Genomic DNA, 23,685 nt, shown 5'->3' with positions numbered 1-23,685 from the left:
CAGGGTGACAGGAGATGGTTAATGTGTTACTGGGAGTAATGATCTGCAGGGTGACAGGAGATGGTTAATGTGTTACTGGGAGTAATGATCTGCAGGGTGACAGGAGATGGTTAATGTGTTACTGGGAGTGATGATCTGCAGGGTGACAGGAGAGGGTTAATGTGTTAGTGGGAGTGATAATCTGCAGGGTGACAGGAGAGGGTTAATGTGTTACTGGGAGTGATAATCTGCAGGATGACAGGAGAGGGTTAATGTGTTACTGGGAGTGATGATCTGCAGGGTGACAGGAGAGGGTTAATGTGTTACTGGGAGTGATAATCTGCAGGGTGACAGGAGATGGTTAATGTGTTACTGGGAGTAATGATCTGCAGGGTGACAGGAGATGGTTAATGTGTTACTGGGAGTGATGATCTGCAGGGTGACAGGAGATGGTTAATGTGTTACTGGGAGTAATGATCTGCAGGGTGACAGGAGATGGTTAATGTGTTACTGGGAGTGATAATCTGCAGGGTGACAGGAGAGGGTTAATGTGTTACTAGGAGAGATGATCTGCAGGGTGACAGGAGAGGGTTAATGTGTTACTGGGAGTGATAATCTGCAGGGTGACAGGAGAGGGTTAATGTGTTACTAGGAGTGATGATCTGCAGGGTGACAGGAGAGGGTTAATGTGTTACTGGGAGTGATAATCTGCAGGGTGACAGGAGAGGGTTAATGTGTTACTAGGAGTGATAATCTGCAGGGTGACAGGAGAGGGTTAATGTGTTACTAGGAGAGATGATCTGCAGGGTGACAGGAGAGGGTTAATGTGTTACTGGGAGTGATAATCTGCAGGGTGACAGGAGAGGGTTAATGTGTTACTGGGAGTGATAATCTGCAGGGTGACAGGAGAGGGTTAATGTGTTACTGGGAGTGATAATCTGCAGGGTGACAGGAGAGGGTTAATGTGTTACTAGGAGTGATGATCTGCAGGGTGACAGGAGAGGGTTAATGTGTTACTGGGAGTGATAATCTGCAGGGTGACAGGAGAGGGTTAATGTGTTACTAGGAGTGATAATCTGCAGGGTGACAGGAGAGGGTTAATGTGTTACTAGGAGTGATGATCTGCAGGGTGACAGGAGAGGGTTAATGTGTTACTGGGAGTGATAATCTGCAGGGTGACAGGAGAGGGTTAATGTGTTACTAGGAGAGATGATCTGCAGGGTGACAGGAGAGGGTTAATGTGTTACTGGGAGTGATAATCTGCAGGGTGACAGGAGAGGGTTAATGTGTTACTGGGAGTGATGATCCGCAGGGTGACAGGAGAGGGTTAATGTGTTACTGGGAGCGATGATCTGCAGGGTGACAGGAGATGGTTAATGTGTTACTAGGAGTGATGATCCGCAGGGTGACAGGAGAGGGTTAATGTGTTACTGGGAGCGATGATCTGCAGGGTGACAGGAGAGGGTTAATGTGTTACTAGGAGAGATGATCTGCAGGGTGACAGGAGAGGGTTAATGTGTTACTAGGAGTGATGATCTGCAGGGTGACAGGAGAGGGTTAATGTGTTACTGGGAGTGATGATCTGCAGGGTGACAGGAGAGGGTTAATGTGTTACTGGGAGTGATGATCTGCAGGGTGACAGGAGAGGGTTAATGTGTTACTAGGAGAGATGATCTGCAGGGTGACAGGAGAGGGTTAATGTGTTACTAGGAGTGATGATCTGCAGGGTGACAGGAGAGGGTTAATGTTTTATTGGGAGTGATGATCTGCAGGGTGACAGGAGAGGGTTAATGTGTTACTGGGAGTGATGATCTGCAGGGTGACAGGAGAGGGGGTAATGTGTTACTGGCAGTGATGATCTGCAGGGTGACAGGAGAGGGTTAATGTGTTACTAGGAGAGATGATCTTCAGGGTGACAGGAGAGGGTTAATGTGTTACTGGGAGTGATGATCTGCAGGGTGACAGGAGAGGGTTAATGTGTTACTGGGAGTGATGATCTGCAGGGTGACAGGAGAGGGTTAATGTGTTACTAGGAGAGATGATCTGCAGGGTGACAGGAGAGGGTTAATGTGTTACTGGGAGTGTTAATCTGCATTATTTTGGTATCATGTGCTCCCCTCTGATTGGGTGACAGGATGAGACGTGTCATTGTGATCAGCTAGTAAGACTTCTTCCCCGCCCACTGATATGAGACCACGCCCACTTAGTCATATTCAGATGCAGAAAGTGGATGAGGAAGTGAAACTAAACAGCCGGTGAGACTGAAACAATGTATCTCTAATACTGTGCTACATTGTATCTATATACTAATACTGTGCTACACTGTATCTCTATACTAATACTGTGCTGCACTGTATCTATATACTAATACTGTGCTACATTGTATCTCTATACTAATACTGTGCTACACTGTATCTCTATACTAATACTGTGCCGCACTGTATCTATATACTAATACTGTGCTGCACTGTATCTCTATACTAATACTGTGCTACACTGTATCTCTATACTAATACTGTGCCGCACTGTATCTATATACTAATACTGTGCTACACTGTATCTCTATACTAATACTGTGCTACACTGTATCTCTATACTAATACTGTGCTACACTGTATCTATATACTAATACTGTGCTGCACTGTATCTATATACTAATACTGTGCTACATTGTATCTCTATACTAATACTGTGCTGCACTGTATCTCTATACTAATACTGTGCTGCACTGTATCTCTATACTAATACTGTGCTACACTGTATCTATATACTAATACTGTGCTACACTGTATCTATATACTAATACTGTGCTACATTGTATCTCTATACTAATACTGTGCTGCACTGTATCTCTATACTAATACTGTGCCGCACTGTATCTCTATACTAATACTGTGCTGCACTGTATCTCTATACTAATACTGTGCTACACTGTATCTATATACTAATACTGTGCTGCACTGTATCTATATACTAATACTGTGCTACATTGTATCTCTATACTAATACTGTGCTACACTGTATCTCTATACTAATACTGTGCTACACTGTATCTCTATACTAATACTTTGCTACACTGTATCTCTATACTAATACTGTGCTGCACTGTATCTCTATACTAATACTGTGCTACACTGTATCTCTATACTAATACTGTGCTGCACTGTATCTCTATACTAATACTGTGCTACACTGTATCTCTATACTAATACTGTGCTACACTGTATCTCTATACTAATACTGTACTACATTGTATCTCTATACTAATACTGTGCTACACTGTATCTATATACACTAATACTGTGCTACACTGTATCTATATACTAATACTGTGCTACATTGTATCTCTATACTAATACTGTGCTACACTGTATCTCTATACTAATACTGTGCTACACTGTATCTCTATACTAATACTGTGCTACACTGTATCTCTATACTAATACTGTGCTACACTGTATCTATATACTAATACTGTGCTACATTGTATCTCTATACTAATACTGTGCTACACTGTATCTATATACTAATACTGTGCTACACTGTATCTATATACTAATACTGTGCTACACTGTATCTATATACTAATACTGTGCTACATTGTATCTCTATACTAATACTGTGCTACACTGTATCTATATACTAATACTGTGCTGCACTGTATCTCTATACTAATACTGTGCTACACTGTATCTATATACACTAATACTGTGCTACACTGTATCTATATACTAATACTGTGCTACATTGTATCTCTATACTAATACTGTGCTACATTGTATCTCTATACTAATACTGTGCTACACTGTATCTCTATACTAATACTGTGCTACACTGTATCTCTATACTAATACTGTGCTACACTGTATCTCTATACTAATACTGTGCTACACTGTATCTATATACTAATACTGTGCTACACTTTATCTCTATACTAATACTGTGCTACATAGTATCTATACAGTATACCAATACTTTGCTACACTGTATCTCTATACTAATACTGTGCTACACTGTATCTACACACACACACTAATACTGTGCTACATTGTATCTATACACTAATACTGTGCTACAATGTATCTATACACTAATACTGTGCTACACTGTATCTGTATACAAATGCTGTGCTACATAGTATCTATACAGTATACCAATACTTTGCTACACTGTATCTCTATACTAATACTGTGCTACACTGTATCTACACACACACACACTAATACTGTGCTACATTGTATCTATACACTAATACTGTGCTACAATGTATCTATACACTAATACTGTGCTACACTGTATCTGTATACAAATGCTGTGCTACATAGTATCTATACAGTATACCAATACTTTGCTACACTGTATCTCTATACTAATACTGTGCTACACTGTATCTACACACACACACACACTAATACTGTGCTACATTGTATCTATACACTAATACTGTGCTACACTGTATCTATATACTAATACTGTGCTACACTGTATCTATATACAAATACTGTCCTACATTGTATCTATATACCAATACTTTGCTACACTGTATCTCTATACTAATACTGTGCTACACTGTATCTATATACTAATACTGTGCTACACTGTATCTATATACTAATACTGTGCTACACTGTATCTCTATACTAATACTGTGCTACACTGTATCTATATACTAATACTGTGCTACATTGTATCTGTTATACCAATACTTTTTTCCTTATATCCTACTGTGTCCTATTTAATACTACTCTATATCACATCCACTACACCTCTCTATAGTGATCTGTTGAGACTGATACAGTATAACTAATATACTAATACTCTGTTTTTTTTATATAATTACTATTTTATAATGTAATGCTAATGGAATGTTACAATGTATCTTTTATACTAATACTATGTTGTATTATATGTATTCTAATAGTACTGTACTGTACTACTCTATACTGTGTTATATATTAACTCCTTTTGAGACTCATACAATGTATCTCTTATACTAAGGCTATACTCCTATCTTACCCCTTCCCCAGGTACAGGCAGCTCCCACCTCTACCTCAGGTGCAGGCAGCCCCCACCCCTCCCCCAGGTACAGCAGGCCCCCACCCCTCCCCCAGGTACAGCAGGCCCCCACCCCTCCCCCAGGTACAGCAGGCCCCCACCCCTCCCCCAGGTACAGCAGGCCCCCACCCCTCCCCCAGGTACAGGCAGCCCCCACCCCTCCCCCAGGTACAGGCAGCCCCCACCTCTACCTCAGGTACAGGCAGCCCCCACCCCTCCCCCAGGTACAGGCAGCCCCCACCTCTCCCCCAGGTACAGCAGGCCCCCACCCCTCCCCTCCCCCAGGTACAGGCAGCCCCCACCCCTCCCCCAGGTACAGGCAGCCCCCACCCCTCCCCCAGGTACAGCAGCCCCCACCCCTCCCCCAGGTACAGGCAGCCCCCACCTCTCCCTCAGGTACAGCAGGCCCCCACCCCTCCCCCAGGTACAGCAGCCCCCCACCCCTCCCCCAGGTACAGCAGCCCCCACCCCTCCCCCAGGTATAGCAGGCCCCCACCCCTCCCCCAGGTACAGGCAGCCCCCACCCCTCCCCCAGGTACAGCAGGCCCCCTCCACCTCCTTCTACAGAAGTATCTGCATGTAGACACATTGTTACCAGCAGGGGGCGGTGTAAACACGTTGCAGTGATAACACATCAGTAATCTGATAATAGAATGTTATTACTTGTGATAAAATGCTATAAAGAACGGTTATATTATAATAGTGCAGAAGGTGGGTCCAGGTTTCTCTTCTTATAAAAGGGGTGTTGTTGAATAATAAAGATGGGTATTACAGCGGCAGAAGCCCATTGGAAGGTTCCTGTCTGTCTGTAACATAATAACTATATATGTAGATCAGTTGTGTCAAGTTCAAACAACGGTTTAAAATCATTTTTATTTACTGTAAAACACATTTTTACCCCTAATTGAATCCAAAATTGTCTTAAAAATGGAGGTAATTTAAGTCCATATTGTACGGAAAAAAAATACCAACGTGTTTATATCAATTTATAACCAAATCCGGTGATTTGCCCCCACTCTCTGCCTCCTACAATGTGATAGAGATCCCGGAATGTCCACAACCGACAGGAGCTCCGAGTTCTCCGATACAAAGTATAATAAGTCCAAATGTCGGTGGAATCCCTCTCGTTTATAGTGGGAAATTATCAATAATATTCATGATAATTATTTATCTGTAAAGCTGCTCTGTGGTTTCAAAGTGCATGAAAATATGTATTTGTAAATATTTATAATATTTATAGTCACATATCCATCACTCTTTATAGCCATCTGATAATCTTCCATAGTGTTACAGGAAGTGGGGAAGAATCAGCGATCATGGAGGTGGAAGACGCTCTGAAGCTGGTGGGAGAGATGGGAATATATCAGATCTACTTGTGCTTCCTCCTGGGAGTAATATTACAGGTGAGAGCTTCCCCCTGGGTGTAATGTGACGGGTGAGGGCTTCCTCTAGGGTGTAATGTGATGGGTGAGAGCTTCCCCCTGGTGTAATGTGACGGGGGAGAGCTTCCTCCCGGGTGTGATGTGACGGGGGAGAGCTTCCTCCTGGGTGTAATGTGACGGGTGAGAGCTTCCTCCCGGGTGTAATGTGACGGGTGAGAGCTTCCCCCTGGTGTAATATTACAGGTGAGAGCTTCCCCCTGGGTGTAATGTGACGGGTGAGAGCTTCCTCCCGGGTGTAATGTGACGGGTGAGAGCTTCCTCCCGGGTGTAATGTGACGGGTGAGAGCTTCCCCCTGTGTGTAATGTGACAGGTGAGGGCTTCCTCCAGGGTGTAATGTGATGGGTGAGAGCTTGCCCCTGGTGTAATGTGACGGGTGAGAGCTTCCTCCCGGGTGTGATGTGATGGGGGAGAGCTTCCTCCCGGGTGTAATGTGACGGGTGAGAGCTTCCTCCCCGGTGTAATGTGACGGGGGAGAGCTTCCTCCTGGGTGTAATGTGACGGGGGAGAGCTTCCTCCCTGGTGTAGTGTGACGGGTGAGAGCTTCCTCCCGGGTGTAATGTGACGGGGGAGAGCTTCCTCCCCGGTGTAATGTGACGGGGGAGAGCTTCCTCCCCGGTGTAATGTGACGGGGGAGAGCTTCCTCCCCGGTGTAATGTGACGGGGGAGAGCTTCCTCCCCGGTGTAATGTGACGGGGGAGAGCTTCCTCCCCGGTGTAATGTGACGGGGGAGAGCTTCCTCCCTGGTGTAGTGTGATGGGTGAGAGCTTCCTCCCGGGTGTAATGTGACGGGGGAGAGCTTCCTCCCCGGTGTAATGTGACGGGTGAGAGCTTCCTCCTGGGTGTAATGTGACGGGTGAGAACTTCCTTCCCGGTGTAATGTGACAGGGGAGAGCTTCCTCCCTGGTGTAGTGTGACGGGTGAGAGCTTCCTCCCGGGTGTAATGTGACGGGTGAGAGCTTCCTCCCGGGTGTAATGTGACGGGGGAGAGCTTCCTCCCCGGTGTAATGTGACGGGTGAGAGCTTCCTCCCCGGTGTAATGTGACGGGGGAGAGCTTCCTCCTGGGTGTAATGTGACGGGTGAGAGCTTCCTCCCGGGTGTGATGTGATGGGGGAGAGCTTCCTCCTGGGTGTAAGGTGAGGGGTGAGAGCTTCCTCCCGGGTGTAATGTGACGGGGAAGAGCTTCCTCCCGGGTGTAATGTGACGGGGGGAGAGCTTCCTCCCGGGTGTAATGTGACGGGTGAGAGCTTCCTCCCGGGTGTAATGTGACGGGTGAGAGCTTCCTCCCGGGTGTAATGTGACGGGTGAGAGCTTCCTCCCGGGTGTAATGTGACGGGTGAGAGCTTCCTCCCGGGTGTAATGTGACGGGTGAGAGCTTCCTCCCGGGTGTAATGTGACGGGGGAGAGCTTCCTCCCGGGTGTAATGTGACGGGGGAGAGCTTCCTCCCTGGTGTAATGTGACGGGTGAGAGCTTCCTCCCGGGTGTAATGTGACGGGGGAGAGCTTCCTCCCTGGTGTAATGTGACGGGTGAGAGCTTCCTCCCGGGTGTAATGTGACGGGGGAGAGCTTCCTCCCGGGTGTAATGTGACGGGGGAGAGCTTCCTCCCGGGTGTAATGTGACGGGGGAGAGCTTCCTCCCGGGTGTAATGTGACGGGTGAGAGCTTCCTCCCGGGTGTAATGTGACGGGTGAGAGCTTCCTCCCGGGTGTAATGTGATGGGGGAGAGCTTCCTCCCGGGTGTAATGTGACGGGGGAGAACAATGGATGGTGTGACATATTACTATTAGAGGTCTGGCTAATTAGATCAGACTGACTAACTCGTCTTGTCAGGTTCCAGGGTAGTTGGTTCAGGGATTGATCTGGCTCCAGTCCGCTAATAGTAATACGTCACACCATGGATTGTTTTCAGGTCACCTATGTACTGCAGCGCTCTAGCGGTTTATTAGACTTCCCTTTGTACATATATCAGCTGACGCTGTGGTTACAATGTATCACCGCTAGAACCACTGTGTGTCCTATCCATTATTACAATCATTAGTGGCCACATTATCTGCTATTAGAAACTACATTACTGAGTATTTGTGGAAGCAGCTGTAAATAACATATAATATTGTTTCAGGACAGGGTAATAGCAATAATCACCTATGGGCCGTATTAATAGCAAATTACAGCATTTATGGATTTTAGTTTTTATATTTAATCTTTGGTATAATCACTGCAGATGTTTTAACATCTTGATAATAAACTACTGGAGATCGTATTAGTGATCAACGGAAGTAACTATTCATTCCACTAATACTGTTATCAAGAAGAGTTTATCTGCCTGTTTGTTCAACAATTGACAATATATATATATAAATTTACATAGCGAGACTTGGTAGTGAATTTACCAGTTGTACAGATCACATTTCTTACTCTTCCACATCTTGGGCCTGATTCATTAAGAATCTTAACTTGAGAAACTTCTTATTTCAGTCTTCTGGACAAAACAATGTTACAATGCGAGGGGTGCAAATTAGTTTTCTATTTTGCACATAAGTTAAATACTGACTGTCTTTTCATGTAACACACAAATACTTGATAGCTTATTTGTACACTGACATTTAAAGTTTATATTTGTGTCTATACATTCCAGTCATCTCTCTCTGTCTCTCTCTCTGTCTCTCTGTCTCTGTCTCTGTCTCTCTGTCTCTCTCTCTCTCTCTCTCTCTGTCTGTCTCTCTCTCTCCAGCTGTACGTGGCCACAGAAGTCGTTCTCATCGCCATCCTGGGTGTCACCCCTCCCTACCACTGGATCTATGACACCTCTAATTCAAGCTACAGGAACCACTCTGGGGGGTATGAGGTATCTGTGTGGAACGAGAGCCAGGGACGTGGACTCCTCCACTTTGATGGCAACTTCACTTCCATCAGCTCCGAGGTGAGAACCCTTCAAACTAATAAGATATCATATTATAGACATAATATATTGTAGTCACTATTGTGCAGCCTGGGACAGCGGATCAGATGCTGAAGGAATAAGTGCGTTTTTTATATAATGACTCGGTATTTTCATAGCAGTGTGGTCATGGGGGGCACAGAGACCCTCTCACCGCTTTCTTATTAAGTACTGAAGAAACAGTCTCCTCTTATTTAAAGAGTGATCAGACGTGTAGGTAAAAGGCCCCAGTGTAGATGTGACCACTCTTATACCCACTTTGAAGAGCTTTTATTTCTTTTAACCCCTGCTGGTTTGGTCCTCGCATACTAGAAGTGTGATAAATCCAAATATCTGTGACCAATCCTGGCCATTAGGATTTCCATTGTCTTTATCTGTTTAGGATCACAAAAACACACAGTCACACACACACACTCACACTAAGTCATCATCATCATCATTTATTTATATAGCGCCACTAATTCCGCAGCGCTGTACAGAGAACTCACTCACATCAGTCCCTGCCCCATTGGAGCTTACAGTCTAAACACACACAGACACACACAGACACAGACACAGAGACACAGACACACAGACACACACAGACACACAGTCATCATCATCATCATTTATTTATATAGCGCCACTAATTCCGCAGCGCTGTACAGAGAACTCACTCACATCAGTCCCTGCCCCATTGAAGCTTATAGTCTAAACACACACAGACACACACACAGACACACACACAGACACACACACAGACACACACACAGACACACACACAGACACACACACAGACACACACACAGACACACACACAGACACACACACAGACACACACACAGACACACACACAGACACACACACAGACACACACACAGACACACAGACACACACACACACAGACACACACACACTTACTTTGATAGCAGCCAATTAACCTACTAGTATGTTTTTGGAGTGTCGGAGGAAACTCACGCAAACACAGGGAGAACATACAAGCTCCACACACACAGTGATTTGTCTCTCTTGCCCCTGCCCCCCCCCCCACACACACACTTGTCTCTCTTGCCATTGCCCCCCGCACTTGTCTCTCTTGCCCCTGGCCCCCGCATATAATAAAGGTGACTACTAGCCTATGACTGCAGGACATCTAGGACTAATAGCCAGCGCGGCTCCTGTGAGATAAACCAGCTCAGCCAGGTTCCAGAAGGTTCCAGAAGTGTCTGTACAATTAGAGCACAAAACTCCCTGAGGGAACAGTTTAGTCCATCGCCTGTTATTATATTTAACCCTTTATAATTGCAATGTTTGGAATAGGAGTCTAACATATCGGTCTAATATTAGCTGGAGCTGCAGAGCATCTCGTCTTATTCCGCTGCTCTGAATCCTCACTAACTCGCCCCAACTTCTGAGGACCCCATTAGTCCAATCTGTACCGAAATATGAGCTGTAATAAGCCCTGTGTCCTCTATTCAGTTGCTTCTAAATAAGAGACCGGAGGAGGAGTGATTGCAGCGTGTCGGAAACTGATTATTCAGAATGTTGTACAAACTCCTCACCATTATTGTCCCCCCCCCCCCCACACACACTTGTCTCCTGCCCTTGGGACCCCCTGCACTTGTCTCCTGCCCTTGGGCCCCCGCACTTGTCTCCTGCCCTTGGGCCCCCCCCCTGCACCTGTCTCCTGCCCTTGGGCCCCCCCGCACCTGTCTCCTGCCCTTGGGACCCCCTGCACTTGTCTCCTGCCCTTGGGCCCCCGCACTTGTCTCCTGCCCTTGGGGCCCCCCCTCCGCACTTGTCTCCTGCCCTTGGGACCCCCTGCACTTGTCTCCTGCCCTTGGGCCCCCGCACTTGTCTCCTGCCCTTGGGCCCCCCCCCGCACCTGTCTCCTGCCCTTGGGCCCCCACACTTGTCTCCTGCCCTTGGGCCCCCGCACTTGTCTCCTGCCCTTGGTACCCCCCGCTCTTGTCTCCTGCCCTTGGTACCCCCCAGCTCTTGTCTCCTGCCCTTGGGCCCCCCCCGCACCTGTCTCCTGCCCTTGGGCCCCCACACTTGTCTCCTGCCCTTGGGCCCCCGCACTTGTCTCCTGCCCTTGGTACCCCCCGCTCTTGTCTCCTGCCCTTGGTACCCCCCGCACCTGTCTCCTGCCCTGGCCTCCGTCTATCCCTCATATAGTTGTTCTTCATTGTTCATCTCCTCTGTTCCCCACAGTGGTCATTGGTCGGCAGCTCAGCGTATGAAGTCAGTTTGGCCAGCTCAGTATTCTTTGCAGGAGTCCTAGTTGGGGTCCTAATATTTGGACAATTATCAGACCGATTTGGCAGGAAACCGATATATGTGACCGGTAAGTGAATACGTTCTGGATTAATATGATCATTGATGTTGTAATATTACTGCAAGGTCCTGTTATTCCCCCCATTAATCAGGAGATAATGGCAGGATGATGGGATATACGTATCTCTCGCATTGTTGTTCTACTTTCAAGGAGCTTATCTAAGCTGTGAGCAGAACTAAATTCCATCACCATCATCATTTATTCAGAAGGTGCCACCGATCCCGCAGCACCGGACGATCCTCTTACAGATGTTATAATATAATAACCGATAATAACAGTGACGTGGATACAATGAGCCTCCATGGATTACCATGAGTCAGCAGTAATAGCTGCAGGTATCCGAGGATTCAGCTTAAGACATAACAAGAAGGAGGAGAGGACCCTGGCCGTGAGAGCTTATATTCTAGAGGGAGGGGTGATGACAGAAAGTAGGTGAATGTTGTGAACGGATGAGGCAGAATGAATGGACACAAGGGTTTACATTTATGGCACTGATGTTTGTTATATCCGTATGATAAATGTTAGATGTTACGGAATCTGTAGCGCTTTATAAATAAACGATGATGAAGGTACAGCTGGGAGAACATAGGGTGCCTTGGTGAGAAGTGTAGGTGAGTGAGATCCAGGTGTCTAAGGGCTAGGAGACAGAAGTCATAGTGATCAGACCCGGCGAGGGATCCCAGCTTCCCTGCAGCCTATAGAACCGGTAGCGCCATCTCTGAATGTTTTTCACTGCTTGGTAAATCATTGACATCGTAGTCCCATCAGAATCTATGTGGTCTGTGGTATCTAATGAAAAGGAGGTTAATGTTTTCTCCTGTGTTAACCCCTTGATAAATAAAGTGAAGTCCTGTAATTGCCGTTCTTCAGAGAAACCCGCGATTATATCAGCATTTTTGGGCTATCGCAGTTTATGTACCCCTTAATAAGGAAACATGTCGCCCTTTAAGATATAGAATAACACAGGTAACAATTATTATTATTATTATTATTATTTTTACCATTTATTTATATAGCGCCACCAATTCCACAGCGCTGTACAGAGAACTTACATCAGTCCCTGCCCCATAGGAGCTTACAGTGTAAATCCCCTAACACACAAACACACACAGACAGACATAGAGAGAGACTAGGGTCAATTTGTTAACAGCCAATTAACCTACCAGTATATTTTTTGGAGTGTGGGAGGAAACCGGAGCACCCGGAGGAAACCCACGCAAACACGGGGAGAACATACAAACTCCACACAGATAAGGCCATGGTCGGGAATTGAACTCATGACCCCAGCGCTGTGAAGCAGAAGTACTAACATACACTGAACAAACATTGTTAAAGGACCAATAAGCACAATGCTCATGACTGCCCCCTGTGTGCAGGGTTACCCCATAGTAACAGGCGGGTCATCATGTAGATGTCAGCAGGCAATAACTGATCCATGAAACAGCCGCAACTTTGTGGTTTCTACACCCTCCCCCCTGGATGAACACTGGATGAGGGCTGAGCGGTGAGATCTGGGTTCCTTGTTGTATGGTGATGATGAAAAATTAATGCCCAGATACCAATTCTACTTTGTTCTTCTATTGCAATAGAGAGTGCGATCAACAGAGATAGAGGAACAGACACATTATTACTAAAATGATAATAATAATACACATTTATACACTTCTGCTTATCTTCAGCTAGTGTGTGTGTGTGTGTGTGTGTGTGTGTGTGTGTGACAAACAATTCATTGTGCAACTTAACACCTCTGAAGCCGGGGGTTGTAGTACTAAAAGCAGATGTGTCACCCGCAGAAGGTGAAGTTACACACCCAAGGAGAGGAGATTCTACCAGTGACTATATTACATTAACCCTATCACTACAAGTTCTGCTATTAAACCAGTAACCCTTTAATTGCCTTCTGAATGGGGTAGGATTGAGGGGTAATAACAACTTGGTGTTTACTGGTCATTTAAGAATGGAAGTGATATCTGCGTCTGATCTGCAGATGACAATGTCAGTGTGCGCCGAGCGATCACGTAATAAACCTGGAACGCTGTCTCCCTGAGAGGGACCTGGAAGAATGAGGGGAGGTACTGAGCCTGTTGTGCATTGTGCCCTCTAGTGGTCATTCAGGATTCTGACCATTTGTTTTGTTGCAGCGCCATCTAGTGGACTATGTACTATAATCTTTCCTTTGCCTGGTTCTCACCTCTGACCTGGGCATTCAGTTGTGCAATGTGAGGGGTGGTCCAGGGAGAAGCTCTGTAAACTGTGACATCCTCTCTTGCAGGTTTGGCTCTGGACGTTGTGTTTTCTCTGCTGAATGCTTTATCTCCAACGCTCAGCATCTTCCTCGCCACCCGTTTCTTTGTCGGAGTGATGAATGGAGGGATGTCCCTGGTCGCATTTGTGCTGCTTAATGAGTACATCGGTGCCACCTACTGGGCAATAGTGGGTAATGTAATATCATTGTGTATTCTGTCCTGTATCAGCGGTGACTGTCGCTGTTTCCCTCCAGTATTGGTGACTGATATGTGTGGCATTGTCCAGTATTGGTGACTGATATGTGTGGCACTGTCCAGTATAGGTGACTGATATGCGTGGCACTGTCCAGTATAGGTGACTGATATGTGTGGCACTGTCCAGTATTGGTGACTGAGATGGATGGCACTGTCTAGTATTAGTGACTGAGATGGATGACACTGACCAGTATAGGTGACTGATATGCGTGGCACTGTCCAGTATTGGTGGTGACTGATATGCGTGGCACTGTCCAGTATAGGTGACTGATATGTGTGGCACTGTCCAGTATAGGTGACTGATATGCGTGGCACTGTCCAGTATTGGTGACTGAGATGGATGGCACTGTCCAGTATTGGTGACTGATATGCGTGGCACTGTCCAGTATTAGTGACTGATATGCGTGGCACTGTCCAGTATTAGTGACTGATATGCGTGGCATTGTCCAGTATAGGTGACTGATATGCGTGGTACTGTCCAGTATTGGTGACTGAGATGGATGACACTGTCTAGTATTAGTGACTGATATGCGTGGCACTGTCCAGTATTAGTGACTGATATACGTGGCACTGTCCAGTATTGGTGACTGAGATGGATGGCACTGTCTAGTATTAGTGACTGATATGCGTGGCACTGTCCAGTATTGGTGACTGAGATGGATGGCACTGTCCAGTATTGGTGACTGATATGCGTGGCACTGTCCAGTATTAGTGACTGATATGCGTGGCACTGTCCAGTATTAGTGACTGATATGCGTGGCACTGTCCAGTATTGGTGACTGATATGTGTGGCACTGTCCAGTATTGGTGACTGATATGCGTGGTACTGTCCAGTATTGGTGACTGATATACGTGGCACTGTCCAGTATTGGTGACTGAGATGGATGGCACTGTCTAGTATTAGTGACTGATATGCGTGGCACTGTCCAGTATTGGTGACTGATATGCGTGGCATTGTCCAGTATTGGTGACTGAGATGGATGGCACTGTCTAGTATTGGTGACTGATATGCGTGGCACTGTCCAGTATTGGTGACTGATATGCGTGGTACTGTCCAGTATTGGTGACTGATATACGTGGCACTGTCCAGTATTGGTGACTGAGATCGATGGCACTGTCTAGTATTAGTGACTGATATGCGTGGCACTGTCCAGTATTGGTGACTGATATGCGTGGCATTGTCCAGTATAGGTGACTGATATGCGTGGTACTGTCCAGTATTGGTGACTGATATGTGTGGCACCGTCCAGTATTGGTGACTGATATGCGTGGCATTGTCCAGTATTGGTGACTGATATGCGTGGCACTGTCCAGTATTGGTGACTGAGATGGATGGCACTGTCCAGTATTGGTGACTGATATGTGTGGCATTGTCCAGTATTGGTGAGTGATATGCGTTGCACTGTCCAGTATTGGTGACTGATATGTGTGGCACTGTCCAGTATTGGTGACTTATATGCGTGGCATTGTCCAGTATTGGTGACTGATATGCGTGGCACTGTCCAGTATTGGTGACTGAGATGGATGGCACTGTCCAGTATTGGTGACTGAGATGGATGGCACTGTCCAGTATTAGTGACTGATATGCGTGGCATTGTCCAGTATTGGTGAGTGATATGCGTGGCACTGTCCAGTATTGGTGACTGATATGTGTGGCACTGTCCAGTATTGGTGACTTATATGCGTGGCATTGTCCAGTATTGGTGACTGATATGCGTGGCACTGTCCAGTATTGGTGACTGAGATGGATGGCACTGTCCAGTATTGGTGACTGATATGTGTGGCATTGTCCAGTATTGGTGACTGATATGTGTGGCACTGTTCAGTATTGGTGACTGATATGCGTGGCATTGTCCAGTATTGGTGACTGATATGCGTGGCACTGTCCAGTATTGGTGACTGAGATGGATGGCACTGTCTAGTATTGGTGACTGATATGTGTGGCATTGTCCAGTATTGGTGACTGATATGTGTGGCATTGTCCAGTATTGGTGACTGATATGTGTGGCACTGTTCAGTATTGGTGACTGATATGCGTGGCATTGTCCAGTATTGGTGACTGATATGCGTGGCACTGTCCAGTATAGGTGACTGATATGTGTGGCACTGTCCAGTATTGGTGACTTATATGCGTGGCACTGTCCAGTATAGGTGACTGATATGCGTGGCACTGTCCAGTATAGGTGACTGATATGTGTGGCACTGTCCAGTATTGGTGACTTATATGCGTGGCATTGTCCAGTATTGGTGACTGATATGCGTGGCACTGTCCAGTATTAGTGACTGATATGTGTGGCTCCCTTGTGTCACTGAATCTCGGATAACAGTTTCCCCTGAGTGATTATGTTGCCTCTCACCATGTACAGGGTCTCTGTCCGGTCTGTGTTTCGCTCTGGGAATTGCGCAGTTTGCCCTTATTGGATATTTTGTCCAGTCCTGGCGGGTCCTAGCTGTGATGGTGAATATACAAGGATTGGCAGTGTTTCTTCTGTCATTGTGAGTACACATTAAGGACATTCATTGTGTAATTCCTCCCCTGTATAGAATAAATAAATAGGTGTCCCTGTATGTAGGTGCATCCCTGAGTCCCCCCGCTGGCTGTACGCAGCGGGCCGAGTCCGCGAAGCACATGACACGTTGACTTTCCTTGGACGATGGAATTGTGCAAAGCTGAACCCTTTCTCTCTGACCCCCCGTCAGAAAGATTCTGTCCACCGATCTAGTATACTCACCATATGCCGGCACTCGGTGCTGCGTGGTCGTACACTTGTCATGATGTGGATATGGTGAGTCCATAGAATGTAGATTATATAAAGGATAATGTGTGATTCTCCATACTGTGAGTATATGTTCTCTGTCTCCCAGGTTTGTCTGTAGTCTGGTGTATTACGGTCTTACGCTGAGCTCGGGGGATTTCAGTGGAAGCATCTACCTAAATCTTGCTCTTTCTGGACTTGCTGAAGTTCCAGCGTATCCACTTTGTATGTATCTCATCACCCGCAAGAGGTGAGCGCATACAACACATGTCTGTTCTGTACCAGGTCGCACTACATGTAAACAGGGATGTCGTTAGGTATTGATATCATCAGCAACGTGGATGAGTGCTGGCTGGACACGGGTTGTACTCTGCAGTCCTGATATTAGACACTTGGTGGTCCCCGTCTTCCTACAGTCCTATATAATTTCTACAGGTAGAACTCTGCAATGTGCCCTTATATAGTCTATATACAGTATCATTATTGTCTATCCTACACCAGAGGCGGAACTTGTGAGCTGTGGGCCCCGGTACAGGTAGGCGGGCCCTTATTATCCCCAGGGGCCCCTGTTCACGGCACCTACCGCACTAATGGTATTTCCGCCACTGACCTACTCTGCACGAGGCTCCAGCAGCTTTTTGACTTCATCTTCTCATCAATATTGGGGCAGAAGGAAGCACTGAGACCAAGTTATCACATTTACTTCCTGCACATAACACAAACATAAACAAATATCATCAGACTGTGGCCCCTGTAATGTATTAGAGTGCTGGCACTGGAGAATAGGATGTCTCTGTTTGTCTTTTACAGTTTCGGTCGGAGGAGATCGCTTTGTGCTTTTCTCAGTATGGGTGGTGTAGCCTGTCTCATCATTATGTACATGCCAAATAAGAGAGGTGACGCAGGTACACACTATATTCTCTATGTATTATTTGTATTTATAATGTTGCAACTTATTAACTACATAGCATTTCCTGTTCCCGTGTACACACACTGTATCCCGTACTAATCCCGGCTCCTCCCGTACTAATCCCAGCTCCTCCTGTACACACACTGTATCCTACACTAATCCCGGCTCCTCCAGTACTAATCCCGGCGTCTCCTGTACACACACTGTATCGTGTACTAATCTCGGCTCCTCCTGTACACACACTGTATCGTGTACTAATCCCGGCTCCTCCTGTTCTAATCCCGGCTCCTCCTGTTCTAATCCCGGCTCCTCCTGTACTAATCTCGGCTCCTCCTGTACACACACACTGTATCCTGTACTAATCCCGACTCCTCCTTTACTAATCCTGGCTCCTCCTGTTCTAATCCCGGCTCCTCCTGTACACACACACTGTATCGTGTACTAATCCCGGCTCCTCCTGTTCTAATCCCGGCTCCTCCTGTACACACACACTGTATCCTGTACTAATCCCAACTCCTCCTGTTCTAATCCCGGCTCCTCCTGTACTAATCTCGGCTCCTCCTGTACTAATCCTGGTTCCTCCTGTACACACACACTGTATCCTGTACTAATCCCGGCGTCTCCTGTACACACACACAGTATCGTGTACTAATCCCGGCTCCTCCTGTACTAATCCTGGCTCCTCCTGTTCTAATCCCAGCTCCTCCTGTTCTAATCCCGGCTCCTCCTGTACACACACACTGTATCCTGTACTAATCCCGGCTCCTCCTGTACTAATCTCGGCTCCTCCTGTTCTAATCCCGGCTCCTCCTGTTCTAATCCCAACTCCTCCTGTTCTAATCCCGGCTCCTCCTGTACACACACACTGTATCCTGTACTAATCCCGGCTCCTCCTGTACTAATCTCGGCTCCTCCTGTACTAATCCTGGTTCCTCCTGTACACACACACTGTATCCTGTACTAATCCCGGCGTCTCCTGTACACACACACTGTATCCTGTACTAATCCCGGCTCCTCCTATACACACACACTGTATCCTGTACTAATCCCAGCTCCTCCTGTACTAATCTCGGCTCCTCCTGTACTAATCCTGGTTCCTCCTGTACACACACACTGTATCCTGTACTAATCCCGGCGTCTCCTGTACACACACACAGTATCGTGTACTAATCCCGGCTCCTCCTGTACTAATCCCGGCTCCTCCTGTACTAATCCCAGCTCCTCCTGTTCTAATCCCAGCTCCTCCTGTACTAATCCCGGCTCCTCCTGTACTAATCCCAGTTCCTCCTGTTCTAATCACGGTTCCTCCTGTACACACACACTGTATCGTGTACTAATCTCGGCTCCTCCTGTACTAATCTCGGCTCCTCCTGTACTAATCTCGGCTCCTCCTGTACTAATCTCGGCTCCTCATGTACTAATCTCGGCTCCTCATGTACTAATCCCGGCTCCTCATTTACTAATCCCGGCTCCTCCTGTACCAATCCCTGTACACACATTTGTTAATAATCATCTGATCTCTATGTTCCAGGTCTCCTCTCTGTGATAAACAATCAGACTTTCTCTCTCCTTGGGAAGCTTTGTATCAGTGCCTCTTTTAGCATTGTCTATATATACACATCAGAGCTGTATCCCACGACTGTTAGGTATGTTTATCATTTTGAAGGGATTGTTTCCTACTTTCTTTCTCTTGTTTAGTAGTATTAGCAGATTTACTTTTACAGAATGCCAGAAAATTCCACAGCGCTGTACAAAGCAAGAAAACAAATAGTGTAGTTTCTATTTAAATAATATTCGAAACAGGGATAACATTACTCCAGTAGTATTTCAGAAAGGGCAGCATAAGGGCAAGTTACATGATAGAATGGGTAGCTTAAGGCCAGTAACGTTGTCTTGTGAAGATATATCCCAGAATGTAAGAGGCTGGAAGATAGTAAATCTTGAAAGAAATGGACAGGAAATCGGAAGGGAAGGGGCGAGGAAGAAGGGAGGCCCCGCTTGTGAGAGCTTACATAGTAAAGGGGAGTGGTTGGAGTATAGGGCCGAGGCCGACACGTAGAAGTGGTGCCAGGATCAGGCGGTGGTCTGGTAGACCTTGGTGAATAGGTGAGTTTTAAGCATTGGAGGCTGGGAGAGTCTGATAGAGCGGGGAAGGGCATTCCAGAAGTGGGGAGCAGCTCTGGAGGAGTCTGAGATGCGGTAATCCAAGAGGAGAGACAGTGGCTGTTGCCCAAGCAGAAAGGTTGGGAGAGATATGAGGTTGGGGAGGGGGGGGGGGGGTTAGGGCTTTGATGGGGAGGGTGAGGAGTTTGAATTGTGGTTTATAGGAGAAGCGGAGCCAGTGAAGGGATTAGCAGAAGGGGAGGCAGATGAGGGGGGTAAGAACGTATCCCTCCTCTCTCTGATATACACCCAGAGGGCTGTCTCTCCTCTCCTGGACACAATTTATATCAGGTTACTGTCACTCTCTCTCCCTCTCATCTCTTCCCTCCCTCTCTCTCCCTCCCCATTTGAGCACTCTAATATAATATAATCTATTATAAATTAATTTTCTGTATCTCTAGGAGCTTGGGAATGGGAATCTGTTCGATGTTCTCTAGGTTTGGAGGGATCATTTCCCCCTTCATTCCAGCGCTGGTATGTAGTCTATTGTATTGTGATTGTACTTAGTGACAAGCTGCCTCCGTGGAAATACGGCCGCCAGCTGCCCTCTCGCTTTATACTAGTAAGGATATGCTGCCAATGTAAAGACATTGGGCCTGGTTCATTAACGGAAGCTAAGTAAAAAAAATTGAGTAATCTCCTGGACAAAACAATGTTACAATGCAAGGGGTACAAATTAGTTTTCTATTTTGCACATAAGACAAATACTGTCTGTTTTTCATGTAACACACAAATATCAACTTTAAATTTCAGTGTTCAAATAAGCTATCAAGTATTTGTGTGCTACATGAAAAAACAGCCAGTATTTAACTTATGTGCAAAACAGAAAACTAATTTGCATCCCTTGTATTGTAACATGGTTTTGTCCAGGAGACTTACTCAATTTTTTTTACTTCGCTTCGGTTAATGAATCAGTCCCATTATGTTCAGACAAAATAGTGAAGTATTGATGCAGTACCCATCTATGATGGGTGTTGTTGTGTATGAGAAAATCCCCCTTATTATCAAATATCTGCAGCTATGAGAAGCTTCTGAATTATTTACTTATATATATATATATGTGAATGTTATTTGTGGCTCTTTTGCATCAGGCCACTACTTTAGGTTTAGTGGTTCTTTAATATGCCGGTGACCCCTTCTCCCATCCATATTTATCAATATTGTGATTGCTTATCTACATACATTCTAGACATCTGGGAATTTGTAGTGACTGTTCCTGTTTTGCTCAGCGCTCCTTCCACAGATCCCTACCATTCATTGTGTTTGGCTGTGCCGGCCTGTCTGCTGGATTCCTCAGTCTTCTCTTACCAGAGACCTTGAACTGTCCACTTCCCGAGACGCTGTCTGACCTGCAGGTATCCTCATACCGGCGCCTGGCTGCCGAGGAGGAGGAGGACTTCCTGCTGCATGAAGAGACGCTTTTTGGAGATAGAGAGGTAACCAATAAAAAACGGAACTAGTAGATAGCTTTCTGGAACTAATACACCTCTATACCATACAAGGGTACCACCAAGGCCACCTGACCTGCCATGGTTCTTTACTTTCAGAGTTTTGCCAGTCCTGGCACGATGTGTACTGAGACCTGCTGTAGGTGGTAACATGGTGAAATCACGGTTTAGAGTAGTGCAAGAGGTAATGCTGTAAGTCAGGCATGATGTTAGAACCGGACTTCCTGCCGATGGGAAGATTTCAGGAGAAGGACAGTGTGGAGCAATGTATGGAGTAGAAGAAAATTGAGCTGGGAATGGAGGCAAAGTGAGAGAATATGGAAAAGAGTTTGGAGCTAGGGATGATCAGGAGTCATTAGAAGCTGCTGGGAGACGAGACCAGATGAAAGGGAACAATGAAGGATACATACAGTGTACGGTGTGTCAGGAATCTTGGCGACAGGTTAGGAAAGAGCTATAAATGGAAATTGAGTGATAGAAAAGAGTGTGAAGCAACTGAAAGGACTCAATAAAGGGTGGTTACGACCACTGTTGGGTGTTGGAATAAGGGAGCATTTACTGACTGACTTTCAGTTTCTTGGATACTCTGATAACATTTCCCGTCTTCTGCTGTCTCTTCAGGACGAGCTCAGGACTCAAGATGAGGCCTCAAGTGAGGAGGAGGAAGAGGATCTGGGTCAACTTCAGAGGACCCTTAACAGCTGACCCGGACTCTGAAATGACAACTGGAGCAAACAGAGGCAAAGCCTTTCTTTATAACCCCAAGTCTGCATCAATCAGATCTACTTGCAGAAGCCAGAAGACAAAGGAAACCTTGGAACTTCGAGGTGAGGGAAGTGTGGTGATGTATAGTGGCTGCAGTTATTGGGGTGGATGGTCCTTTACCACTGCGATCCAAAAAAACAGCATAAAGCGGAATATGATGGAGGCCTTTGGACTATAAAAGGAGCACAAGGAAGCTAAGAAAATGCCAAACAAAACAAGATGAGTGAAGCAGAAATAAATGTTCCAGAAACGGTTGTGCACAGGCGTGTAAACTTTTAAAACCTATATTTTTTTTATCTGCCCCCCAGGCCGGGGGCTACCGTGGGCTGGGTCACTGGGCCACCGGCATTTTTTCACTTTAAAATGTGCCTAATAAGCTGCTGACCTGAGTGTTTCCCCCTGGACAAAAATTTGTCAGCCCTCCCCTGATCCCATCATCACCTCTCAGAGCTCTCCTGTCTGTTATAGGGACAAGGGATATGAGTGACATGATTATAGGAGGGCGCAGTTTATAAAATCCGCTGGAACAACTAAACATGGATAAGTTTATTTGACTGCACTTTACAGAGACAAGAGCAAAGCTCTCACTGGAAGACCAACATCTCCTGCTCTGATGGCTCAGGACATCCTTGTACATAGTTGTATCATGGGCTGGGAACCTTTTTATCTTTATTTTTTACATGTATTAATAAATGTTTACATACATAATACAACAAGCCTCCAAATGCTGTCTACCAGCCACGTTGTATATAAATGACACCATTTTACAGCAAGTTCCAACTTTCAGGACATAAAATCCCATCCAGGCAGATATTACAAACTGACGCTGATCTGGGGATTATCTTCCTAGTGATACAGTCTAATTACTTGTGAGTGGAAGCTGGGAGGGGGGACACAAGGACTGCTATCTAATTGGGTCTTTTAACCCCTTTGTTAACAGAAAGAGGGTGAGACTTATTAGACCTGGTGCTTACTCTGCCTGACATAAAAGAAGGAAATACTTATTCTCTGCGCCACTTTATAGTATAACTTTTCCAGGTGCCTGGTTGTCATACATTGCAGATGGAGTCAGGCCCATTATATGTTACTGACATACGACAGTGCATTCATAGATTAGACATGAAGCCCACCTCTACCCTTCACATACATGAGACGAGGGACTGGATTCAGAGGCCATCAAGTCCAATGACTGCATGATATGGGGTCCAGTTAGTGCTGTTGGACATTGAAGATACCATGTGGTTGTAGAGATAATGGTGACGTAATATGGCTTCAGGGAAAGGTGTCCAACGGTGGCTTGTAATAAAAAACTAATGAGAAAAGGAGAGCGTGAGGACGATTAAGAAGAAGTGGGTGGCCTAAAAGGGGCTGGTATGATGTAAAAAGGAGATCAAAGCTGACCCAGGAACAG

The 23,685-nt window shown here is 46.1% G+C and overlaps 1 protein-coding gene across 1 annotated transcript; it reads left to right on the top strand.

Annotated features, from left to right (window-relative positions):
• The first annotated feature begins 1,904 nt into the window (after positions 1-1,904).
• Positions 1,905-23,086, top strand: SLC22A15 (solute carrier family 22 member 15). The gene is made up of 13 exons (XM_075197521.1): positions 1,905-2,234; positions 6,299-6,437; positions 9,208-9,396; positions 11,608-11,740; positions 14,004-14,168; positions 16,599-16,728; positions 16,806-17,018; positions 17,098-17,238; positions 17,799-17,893; positions 19,430-19,544; positions 20,463-20,535; positions 21,291-21,497; positions 22,131-23,086. Exons 1-13 carry the CDS (start codon positions 2,167-2,169, stop codon positions 22,212-22,214), a joined length of 1,752 nt encoding a protein of 583 aa, XP_075053622.1. The 5' UTR covers positions 1,905-2,166; the 3' UTR covers positions 22,215-23,086.
• Positions 23,087-23,685: the final 599 nt, after the last annotated feature.

This window comes from Mixophyes fleayi, chromosome 2 (genome assembly GCF_038048845.1).
Source record: "Mixophyes fleayi isolate aMixFle1 chromosome 2, aMixFle1.hap1, whole genome shotgun sequence".
Classification (NCBI taxonomy): Eukaryota; Metazoa; Chordata; class Amphibia; order Anura; family Limnodynastidae; genus Mixophyes; species Mixophyes fleayi.
This window is presented reverse-complemented; position numbering and strand designations above follow the sequence as displayed.